Raw genomic sequence first — 12,446 nt, forward strand, 5'->3', positions numbered from 1 at the left:
GAGGGTTTGGGTGTGGTGAGGTTGGGGTTTGGTGTGGTGATGGGTTGGGTTTGGTGAGGTTGCTGGGTTGGGTGTGGTGAGGTTGAGGGGTTGGGTGTGGTGAGGTTGAGGGGTTGGGTGTGGTGAGGTTGAGGGGTTGGGTGGGCTGATATCAGGGTGTGATGTGGGAAACAATTCATCATTAACTGTCTATTTATTTTTGATTGAGCCTCTTTTCAAATCATGACACCACCACTATTGAGCCTAAAATACATCAAATTAACTTTTAGGTAACCATGGCATCATCCTGTGTTTGATCTCCCCATCAAACAGTCACAATTCACTACTGGGTGGACATAGCCTGGAAGCATTTCTGACTTTATACCCTCGCTGGAGGAACACATTGTGGCGGCTTAAATCAATGTAAGGAGACAATCATTGTTGCCTCCACCAGCTGTCTGCCACACAACGCGCTGAGCACTCCGACACCGAGATGTCTGTATAACAAGTGGGGAGATGGACTGGTGGGATTATCCTAGCTATAAGAGCAGTACTCCAATACCCCCAGACAGTGCTGGGATAATACTGCAATACTTGTACATGTTCCAATAGCCCCAGACAGTGCTGGGATAATACTGCAATACATGTACATGTTCCAATAGCCCCAGACAGTGCTGGGATAATACTGCAATACTTGTACATGTTCCAATAGCCCCAGACAGTGCTGGGATAATACTGCAATACATGTACATGTTCCAATAGCCCCAGACAGTGCTGGGATAATACTGCAATACTTGTACATGTTCCAATAGCCCCAGACAGTGCTGGGATAATACTGCAATACATGTACATGTTCCAATAGCCCCAGACAGTGCTGGGATAATACTGCAATACATGTACATGTTCCAATAGCCCCAGACAGGGCTGGGATAATACTGCAATACTTGTACATGTTCCAATAGCCCCAGACAGTGCTGGGATAAAACTGCAATACTTGTACATGTTCCAATAGCCCCAGACAGTGCTGGGATAAAACTGCAATACTTGTACATGTTCCAATAGCCCCAGACAGTGCTGGGATAATACTGCAATACTTGTACATGTTCCAATAGCCCCAGACAGTGCTGGGATAATACTGCAATACTTGTACATGTTCCAATAGCCCCAGACAGGCCTGGGATAATACTGCAATACTTGTACATGTTCCAATAGCCCCAGACAGGCCTGGGATAATACTGCAATACTTGTACATGTTCCAATAGCCCCAGACAGGCCTGGGATAATACTGCAATACTTGTACATGTTCCAATAGCCCCAGACAGTGCTGGGATAATACTGCAATACATGTACATGTAACACAAGAGCTAGACTTACAACTAGTCTCGGAAATGAAAATATTTTACAGAAAAAACAGTAGTTAACAATTATCTTAAATAAAATATGACGAAAAGGAGCCCAGAGACTCTTCAATTTCAAACTGCAAAATTCTAGACTTGCCAACTATTATACACTTGCTAAGGGTTGTATTGCATGTATTTGTTTCAGGGTCTGTATGACAAACTACACTTTATTATCCATGACAACATCTGTTCTTTTTGTCTCAGTAATTTCTTTTTGAAAAAATTTTAAGTACCGGTTTTAAAATATTTTAATGTTTTTTCAACATGTCAAACACATGAATATCAATCAAATTGTTGCCTGCTTGGAAAAATCTATGGAAGATCACAAATTTAAGACTGTTCTGAATGTTCAAGATGTTATTTTGAATACCTTAACATATGAGGAACTGTGAGCCTAGGGCAGGTCCCCAGTGCCCACAGCAGCTGACTACAAGTGGGGGATAGAATAGTCTTCAGCAAGCCATGCTTGCAGTAAAAGGTGACTATGCTTGTCGTAAGTGGCGATTTATGGGATCGGGTGGTCTGGCTCGCTGACTTGGTTGAAACATGTCATAATATCCCAATTGCGTGGATCGATGCTCTTGATATCAATTGCTGGATTGTCTGGTCCAGACTCGATTATGTACAGACAGTCGTCGTATAGCTGGAATATTGCTGAGTGCGGCGTTAACAAACAAAGAAACCAAACAAGAAGTGGGTGGTTAAAGCAACACAGTTGACTGTGTTCCAGCATGGCCTGACTGTGTTCCAGCATGGCCTGACTGTTCCAGCATGGCCTGACTGTGTTCCAGCATGGCCTGACTGTGTTCCAGCATGGCCTGACTGTGTTCCAGCATGGCCTGACTGTGTTCCAGCATGGCCTGACTGTGTTCCAGCATGGCCTGACCGTGTGGATCAACATCCATTGACACAGAGATTTATCAAGGATTTCAAACTCAGTGCCCTTGGCAGGCAAACTGAGAAAATATTCATTATTCTGTTCAAAGTTGTGATTTTTAAAAGGTATTTAATTACATGTAATTCAATAATACAACACTGAACATCTTCTGTTCTGGTCCTGTTACAAGTCCATGTCACCTCCACAATCATTAGTAATAACTATATTAACATGAAGAGGGAAATTCTTTATTCCAATGTGGAATTTTTTACCAGCATCTGCTCCAGATTTGGCTCCGAATATCAGCTCTGGGCAGGTCTATATAAATCCCTAAAACCACAGGTTTTCTGGTGTGGATTCTGTACACTCGCTGTGTTTAGTTTGGATTATGGCCGACGACAGCATACAACATGCACTGATGTATGAAAAGAGATGTATTGAAAGTTGCCATCCAAGGTAATGACTGTTTTATGAACCTATCAAAACAATTGCTAGCTCAGCGTATCATCCAAATCCGCTATCACCAACATAGCTCCTTATCCGTGCCGTAACTATCCGGATATTGACAATAACGATCCACAAATAGTTACATTCATCATTACACACAAGTAAATGTGGTGTTGTTGTGGAGTCACCGGATGAATACATGCAGCGTCCCATTCCCCCGTCAATGAAAGGAACCGCACTGATCAATAACTGGCGTAAAACCACCATTACTACCGCAGCTTAAAATCACCCGCTATGACCCGCCTCCATTGACCAGCACATCCTGCCGTGGGTGACACACAGCTCGAACAGGAAACAACGCAATTCGTGTTCCTATTTCCGAAAGTCCGTTATCAATTTACACAACATCCAGAGACATTATCATCAATCGAAAGCATCAAATTCAATTTTGAAATTTGATCTTGAACTGGAAATTGGTAATAGATTCTCTGCTAATGGAGAAACAAACAGATTAATGCCCCTGGGTGTTCTACATCAGCTGTGGTGAAGAGGTCCTTCTGTTGGCAAACACTGACAGACATAACTACATTGATGCTGTAATTTTCCACATGTTCTTCCCAATAACAATGTTTAGGTATATTATAATATTGATCCAGACTGTCCTAGGGTAGGAAGTCCGGCCACAACTTCTGGTATCACGGCCGCCATTTCCGAAACTGATCTTCCATACTTGTCTCTTGTTATTAATCTTACATCAGTGAGGAATAGCGACGATGTCTTGAAAGTCACTCGGTGGCATAATGAAAGTGTTTCTACATATATGCTAAGCACAGAAATTCTGCGTAGGAATAAAGACAAAGGAGTGAAACGGCCACATTAATTGACAAAATTGCAGACACAAAAAGCTGCTTTTGTTGTGAACATATGTTAACATCAGTATTTATAACAACAGTGTAATTTTTTGTTTGATTGATGCTTTTATTCAGGTAATGAGGCCACCGGCCCATTATACACGTGTAGAGTATGATGGCATACAAATATGACAGAGCGCTGAATTATAAGATTTACAATGCAGTATTCAAACTGTTACTATTAGAGTTAATTATATGACACAGGTATTCCCTTGAAAATGGAATTACGTTTCTTACCAGCAAGAACTACATATTTTGCTAAATTGTTGCAAATACTTTTATTAGTCGAGCTGAATAATAAGGACATTTTCTCACGACTTGGAAACATTTGATAATAATTGGGTATGAGATTAGACCGCAGATCAAGATAGAACGGACACACCAAACAAAAGTGGAACTCATCTTCGATAGCACTTACAACACAGAGGGGACAGAAACGTTCATGTCTTGGTATATTATGGTATCTGCCTGTTTCAACCATAAGACGATGATTGGATCCAAGAAAATTCAAGATATTAATTCGAAATAATGTTACATCAATTAATCGAATCCAGTTATTATATGAAAATTTATCCCTTACTGCAGAGAACAATTCAATCTTAGAACAAGATTCACAATTATTGTGCAACACTTGATTTTCAATGTCTACGCTCCTTTGCCTAAACTGATGTAAGAATAAGTCAGATCTACCAACACCCTGTTGAAGCCATACCTCTGCAAATCCGTAAGAAAACAGCAATGATTTAACCTTGAGTGCCCAGCAAGCGTTGCCATTCTCTGCCCTTTTATATTGAAAACTATACGGTTTTTTCAAAATCAAATTATTATCTTGTATCAATAGTCGAAGACAAAATTTGATAATTTTTAAATAGTGTGACACTTTGACGGAGTTTCTCATCAAGACAGATTTTACAAAGCTATTTGGTGTGTTTCTACTCAAACCCAAAGTCAATTTACAGAATTTACTGTGCACATTTTCAATGTCAGGTGATGCATGGAATCCCCAAACTTCCGATGCATATGTCAAAATTGGTAACACTTTTACATCAAAAATTTTGAAACAGACATCTGGTGGCAGATATGAGAATTTACCTAGTCTAGACTGGAGGATTTGAATCACCTTCCAAGCTTGCTGGGCTAATGTCTTCTGAGTTAAACTCCACGAGCCAGAAGAGGATAACTGGACACCGAGATACTTATAATTCGATACTGTGGTGACATCATCATTACCTATCTTAAATTTTTCCTGATTTCTAAGTTTTCCGCCATTTCTAAAAATGACAACTTTACTTTTATCAGTATTAATAGTAAGTTTCCATTTATCACAATATATAGATAGTTTATCAAGTCGCTTTTGAAGACCAACAACTGACACGTCCATTAAAATAATGTCATCGGCGAACAAGAAGATGAACAGTTCTAGAGTATGTAAGGTAACACCATGAGCATCACACTCCAACTCCTCGACAATGTCATTAATAAAAAATGAGAATAAAAATGGAGACAGCTGACATCCCTGTCTAACACCTGAGATACAATCACAGAAATCTGTAAGACCACAATCTAATGAAACACATGATTTGACAGATTTATACATATTTTTAAGAACTCTAAATACTCGTCCCTTGATACCACCCTTCCATAGTTTGAAAAATAAACCATTTCTATACACAGAATCAAATGCCCCTTTTAGATCGATGAACGCACAGTATAGTCGACCTTTTTTGTAGGAAAGATATTTACTGATCAATGTCTCAACAACAAAGATGTTATCCGTGGTCTGAAAACCCTTTCTGAAACCAGATTGTTCTCCAACGATACAACTTTCCTGAAACGCCCAGTTATTCAACCTGTTACAGACAATTTTTGCAAAAATCTTACCAGCTACGTCTAGGAGTGTTATAGGCCTATAGTTTTGGAGGTCACGTGAACTACCTTTCTTAAAGATTGGAAGAATAATACCAAAGGACCACTGATTGGGGAATATACCAGTAGACAAAACTAGATTAAATAAATCCAACAGCATGTTCAGACAAACCGGGGAGCGTTCTGAAAGAACTCGACTGATATACCTGAGAGACCTGGTGCTTTACCTGGCTTCATACTGCCTAGTGCTGATAACAACTCGTTTATACTGATAACTTCATATTTTTTATTATTACATAATAGGATGATACTCAAACTGCATTTTCATTAGTTTTGACACACCAACTGAAACCAGTTCCAAATCTCAGCACACAAATACTGAACCACCTTAGTTTCTGTCTGTGTTTGCAGCTGCAATTCGTAACACGATGGTGGTCTGTAACTGAGAGAATCTTGACTTGCCAAACCAGTGATTGATATAATGAGGAACATCACACAAAGCGGTACAAAGACCCTGAAACAACCAGAACACAAAACCTGACCACCACATGCATTAAGTTACCTCATTACAAGTATAGGCTACATGATTTGTTTGTTTATTTGTTTGTTTGTTTGTTGTTTAACCATTCTTTCTTTGTTGTTCAACACCACAATATTCCAGCTATATGATGACGGGCTGTAAATAATCGTGTCTGGACCAGACAATCCAGCAATTGATATCATGAGCATCGATCCACGCCATTGGGATATCGTGACATGCATCAACCAAGTCAGCGAGTCTGACCACCCGATCCCGTTAGTCACCTCTTACGACAAGCATAGCCGCCTTTTACTGCAAGCATGGGTCGCTGAGAGACCAGGATCCCCAACAAGAATTACCACAGGGGACAGTCATGCTGTCTCAAATGTCCACAAAGTAATCCCTGAATAAATGTGCCACCACTCACCAGTGGAGTGAAATATCTGGATTTCTCTAGAAATTTCTTTTGCGTATTTTCTCAAAGATACTTCTCCGTTATAGGTAATTGATCGATATTTTGTAAACGATTATCGATATCTATGATCTGTATGGACCGCCAGCCCTAGAAGCCAGCATGCTGAATCCTTTGTCAGGCCATGTTCATTTATCAGAGGGGCGGTCGGGTAGCCTAGTGGTTAAAGCGTTCGCTCGTCACGCCGAAGACCCGGGTTCGAATCTCGACATGGGTACAATGTGTGCAGCCCATTTCTGGTGTCCCCCGCCGTGATATTGCTGGAATATTGCTAAAAGCGGCGTAAAACCAAACTCACTCACTCACTCATTTATCAGAATGTTGTCAACTCTCTATAAGAGATGCCTACTGTACTGGCTGGGTGGCAGGTGGTGAGTACCTCATCCTCCATAATCATATGAAGTAATTCATCAACATTTTCCTTGGTGCTGGATCATCTTCGAGGCTCCCTCATCCCCTCTTGACATCATGTCACCATGAATGGCTGTTGGCTGTTGGAGGCTCAGTTGGAGGCTCAGTTGGAGGCTCAGCTGGAGATAATTGATGACAGCGCGGTGGCCAATTGTTTTCATTTTCATCCACAGACAATGTCTGGTCATTTTGATGCCTGCAGATATGCTGCCAGGTTGTGTTCTTGGTTCAAATGCAGCCTTAAATGCATGCAAGCTCTTAAGGGGGTACCATACAACCTTTATAGCAAGACCAAGATCTATTCAGCTACATTCATTCATTTCAACAGTCGGAGTACAAGGATAAAATCATCAAGGACCATATTATGCCTTCTAAAAGGTTTTCTATCAAGAAACATCATATTTTCTCTACATTTATGTCAACATGTTTTAGGAAATGAATAAGAAGGTGAGTGTACACCTATTTCCGTCAAGTGCTAACGTGCAGCAACACTCCACATATGCAGTGACATCAAGGTATTGCAACGCTAGTTTCATTCATTTATGCCCTAGGCAATATGTGACCAGTTGGAAATGGAAAGTAATTCAGGTTTAGGTTAATACACAACTCCCTATTTATGACAATTTGAACCTTAGACTGATTCCTGCATGTGTTGCTTTAGTTTGGTCCTAGGTTGACTCAACATTGACCAAGGACTCATGATACACAACAGTTAGAGACACACAGTGAAACAAACCTGTTGACATCCTAAACAACATTTCAACCAATCAGATTGCAGAATACACTCCTATACATTTCACAATTCTTAAATGATTACTGAAATTTGTTTTTTAGAAAACTAGTCGCATCATTTTTCCTTTCATATAAACAGCCAAAATTGAAGACAACATGTAAAAAATTATTTTTTTCTCGACCACTGTGCAATAGGTGTGCATAAACAAGCAGTAACTACAATAGGCTATTAACTATCTCCACCTTGGGACGGCACTAGCTGGGGTCACGCCGACATGGAGGGCAGGTCGTTAATAGTCTGCGGTGGTGGTGTCGGGTGATAAAGACCTAATAGCAGTGATGAGGGGGACGTGTGAGTGGGCAAATTGATTCTCAAGCCCGGCTTGGCGCTGTATGCTCATTTCACACATTCTACCAGATTTACGATCATCTTCCATGACAAGTTTCACGTGCAACCCTTCAAAAACTCACTTCAAAACTTCCAGCTGGTTTAACAGCTCGGTGAACACATATTGAAAAAGTAAACCACTGGCTTGGGAGATTTATTGAATTAATCTCTTTATAAAAGCAAAGACATTGGAGGTTTTGATGCCATAATTGACAGATTTAAGTGCTTACTGAAAAACCTCAGGTAGGTTTAGTTTTTATAATAGAACACTGTCAATATAATTTTCTACCCATTTTAAAGATATTCTTTAATATTCTTTTTGCGTCTGTCATCCTTGACAGAGATAACAAGTCTTGTGCTGCAAGATTGTGTGAGTGAGTGGTTTTATCAATATTTCAGCAATATCATGGCAGGGGACACCAGCAACGGGGTTCACACATTGTACCCATGTTGAAAACATACTACTCCAATTTTTGGGGCGGTCGGGTAGCCTAGTGGTTCAAGCGTTCGCTTGTCACACCGAAGACCCAGGTTCGATTCCCGACATGGGAACAATGTGTGAAGCCCATTACTGGTGTCCCCCGCCGTGATATTGCTGGAATATTGTCAAAACACATAATGCCTTTTAGAAAGTGGTCCTGTTATATTTGGGATAACACTTTCTTAGTAAAGTACAGATTCTAGTACTTTTGGGGTTGAGTCCCGTCCGGGATTTGAACCCAGACTGCGATTCATACAGCCGAAAATACACTTGATGAGAGAATTTAAGGGCAATGTTCTAACGGACAAGACATCGAGATAGACATTTAAGTCCCACCACTAAAGAAACATATGCCTGTATCTCATTTATAACATTTTGAACAAAAGTGGCTGAGTCAATATAATATTATTTTTTAGAGGCTGCTGTTGTATCCATATTGAAAATGGGATTCAAACTTCTTGCCACAGTTGAGGTGTTATTCTTTGAAACAAGACTTTACGTATGTGCCAAAAGCTGAAGGTCACACTACGTGTACTACGTAAGCTGAAGGTCACACTACGTGTACTACGTAAGCTGAAGGTCACACTATGTGTACTACGTAAGCTGAAGGTCACACTACGTGTACTACGTAAGCTGAAGGTCACACTACGTGTACTACGTAAGCTGAAGGTCACACTACGTGTACTACGTAAGCTGAAGGTCACACTACGTGTACTACGTAAGCTGAAGGTCACACTACGTGTACTGCGTAAACTGAAGGTCCCACTACGTGTACTACGTAAGCTGAAGGTCACACTACGTGTACTACGTAAGCTGAAGGTCACACTACGTGTACTATGTAAGCTGAAGGTCACACTACGTGTACTACGTAAGCTGAAGGTCACACTACGTGTACTACGTAAACTGAAGGTCACACTACGTGTACTACGTAAGCTGAAGGTCACACTACGTGTACTACGTAAGCTGAAGGTCACACTACGTGTACTACGTAAGCTGAAGGTCACACTACGTGTACTGCGTAAACTGAAGGTCCCACTACGTGTACTACGTAAGCTGAAGGTCACACTACGTGTACTACGTAAGCTGAAGGTCACACTACGTGTACTATGTAAGCTGAAGGTCACACTATGTGTACTACGTAAGCTGAAGGTCACACTATGTGTACTACGTAAGCTGAAGGTCACACTACGTGTACTACATAAGCTGAAGGTCACACTACGTGTACAACGTAAGCTGAAGGTCACACTACGTGTACAACGTAAGCTGAAGGTCACACTACGTGTACTACGTAAGCTGAAGGTCACACTACGTGTACTACGTAAGCTGAAGGTCACACTACGTGTACAACGTAAGCTGAAGGTCACACTATGTGTACTACGTAAGCTGAAGGTCACACTACGTGTACTACGTAAGCTGAAGGTCACACTACGTGTACTACGTAAGCTGAAGGTCACACTACGTGTACAACGTAAGCTGAAGGTCACACTATGTGTACTACGTAAGCTGAAGGTCACACTACGTGTACTACGTAAGCTGAAGGTCACACTACGTGTACTACGTAAGCTGAAGGTCACACTACGTGTACAACGTAAGCTGAAGGTCACACTACGTGTACTACGTAAGCTGAAGGTCACACTACGTGTACTGCGTAAGCTGAAGGTCACACTACGTGTACTGCGTAAGCTGAATACACAGTATGGGTATGGTGCCCACAGACCAACTCAGTCAAATCAGCGGAACTCTGTACAGTGAGAGGCATCGATGGAGTTGCAGATGGAAGAGGGTCCCCCCAGGTAGGATCCTATTCTTGCATGACCCATACCAAGAATCAATTGTTCCACAAATCCTTATTGAGACAAGCATAAGATATTGATGACCCATAATAGACTTCCACTTCAAAGTACAGTGATAGCTAGACGTAAGCCAGAATACCCCAGGAGGACTACCTCTCTGGCAGCATACGTTGCCCAAGCAGTGATTACCTTTCTACAGCTGATCCCTACACAAAACTATCATGTCGCTGACATTTATCCCTCTAACAGGAACAGAGTGAGTGAGTGAGTGAGGTGGGCTTAATGCTGCTTTGAACAGTATTCCAGTTATATCACAGAGTAACAGCTTGATGTGGGAGGAAAGCCTGAAGTCATACAGATCTGAGATGTTCACTTTGGTGAAACCCACAAGCTCCGGTATGGTGCTGACAAACCTAGAAACATAATCGGGGCGAACTTGGAATCCAACACATGACCATAGGTTTCTGGCAGCCCCGAGGGACGACCTCTGCACAATGAATTGTGGCGCCTGAGACGACTGGCCCCTTGTATCACCCCATCAAGTCTAATGCAATAGCCAGTAAAAATTCCCATGTTATGTTATCATAGTAATAATTAATATTATGGCTATATATTATGGCCACTATAATAATAATGATGAATCAAATATTCAAATAACCCTGAATTTAAGAAAATTTAATTATGTTTCTTTTCCCATTTTGTCTGCTATGGGCACTTAGTTTGGACTCCTAGACAAATCCATGGTGTAGAGCTGATATTGTTTTGCTGAACAGGGTCTTCCTCACTTTGCACTTAGGCCAGGAATTCATTGAGCAACCTGCCCTGGTGCTGGGAACATCTAACACTGAAAACACTATGACAATGCTATACTGATGAAAAGCTAAATATGTATTCTTCTCTGATTTTGATGTAAATAATTTGGGGCAAATGTACTGAAAGTTATCGGTTCAGGTTATGAGACCCACACTACACTTTCATAGAGTTTCAGCCAACGGCTATTAGACAATGTACACAATGTACGCCATGTGCTGTGATCTCACCTTCTGGTGTTGATCTTGACGGTGATGGGGCACCTGGTGGGGTCCACAATGTACGTCTGGTCGTCCTCACCCAGCTTGCAGCCATATTTACAATGTATGTACATCTCCCCGATCTGCTCCGACACCGCAATGTTGGACACCATGATGGACAACTTCTGACCGTCCACTGGACAGATCACTGCAGACACAACACAGAAATACTGTACTGTTACAGTGGTATCTCAACACAACTGCAAAACACATACTACGCAAAACAAGTGAAAGAACTCCTGATTTTTTCACATTGATATAGTTAGTCTGTCATGGCATGACAGATCAACTACAGTAATATGAAAGAATCTGGTTTTATTTCACAGTTGGGTGAGGTGAAATGTGGTTTCACATCTTGTTCAAGATTATTGCACTTATACAGCAACGTGAATGCATGTGTGTGTGTGTGCGTGTGTGTGTGCGTGTGCGTGTGCGTGGGTGTCTGCATGTAATAGTCCGGACTGATGCCGATTTATAGTGCTAGCACACTGAGATACCATGCCGCAGTTTAACATGAATACCCCACTCAGACACAGTATACTGACTCCGAGCCGAACAGGCCTTGTTTTAGCCCCTTAATGCCGAGTGCCACACAGGATACAAGAAGTACCATCTTTTAACAATATTGGTATGACGTGGCCGGGATCGAACCCCCGAAATTCCACTACGGGGCAGAAGCTCTATCTACTAGACCACAGAGGCATGGATTTCTTTGACAGATTAACTTCAGTAATATGAAAGAATCTGGGTTTTTTTGACAGATTAACTACAGTAATATGAAAGAATCTGCAGGGTGTTCTTTGACTTCTTTTGAGTAGTATATTTTCACTAAACTTGGAAATAAGTATTAGGATTGCATACAATACACACACTATTCAAATGTGATGAAATAGGTCACTATCCCTGACACATGATGAGTATCATATCCTCACTGCTGAGCATGCTAAGTAGTATCAGTGATCGGGAAATAGTCATACATATTTGCATATTTAGGTAAACTTGGAAACAGAGAGTCCAGTGCCCATTAGCTACCTTAGTACCAAGGTTATAAGCACTCCATGTTTAAAAACAGAACTTCTGGTTTCTGAAACCACATATC

At 41.3% G+C, this 12,446-nt stretch overlaps 1 protein-coding gene across 2 annotated transcripts in view; it reads right to left on the minus strand.

The window, feature by feature from the left end:
• Positions 1 to 12,446, minus strand: part of LOC124114026 (E3 ubiquitin-protein ligase TRAF7-like) — a 173,285-nt gene that overhangs the window by 139,064 nt on the left and 21,775 nt on the right. For both annotated transcript variants that reach the window (XM_046474561.2, XM_048386930.1), the window contains exon 7: positions 11,318 to 11,495. In XM_046474561.2, coding sequence (XP_046330517.1) covers positions 11,318 to 11,495 — 178 coding nt within the window. The remainder of the gene's footprint in view (positions 1 to 11,317; positions 11,496 to 12,446) is intronic.

Source organism: Haliotis rufescens, unplaced genomic scaffold (assembly GCF_023055435.1).
Source record: "Haliotis rufescens isolate VD_foot unplaced genomic scaffold, xgHalRufe1.0.p SCAF_62, whole genome shotgun sequence".
Classification (NCBI taxonomy): Eukaryota; Metazoa; Mollusca; class Gastropoda; order Lepetellida; family Haliotidae; genus Haliotis; species Haliotis rufescens.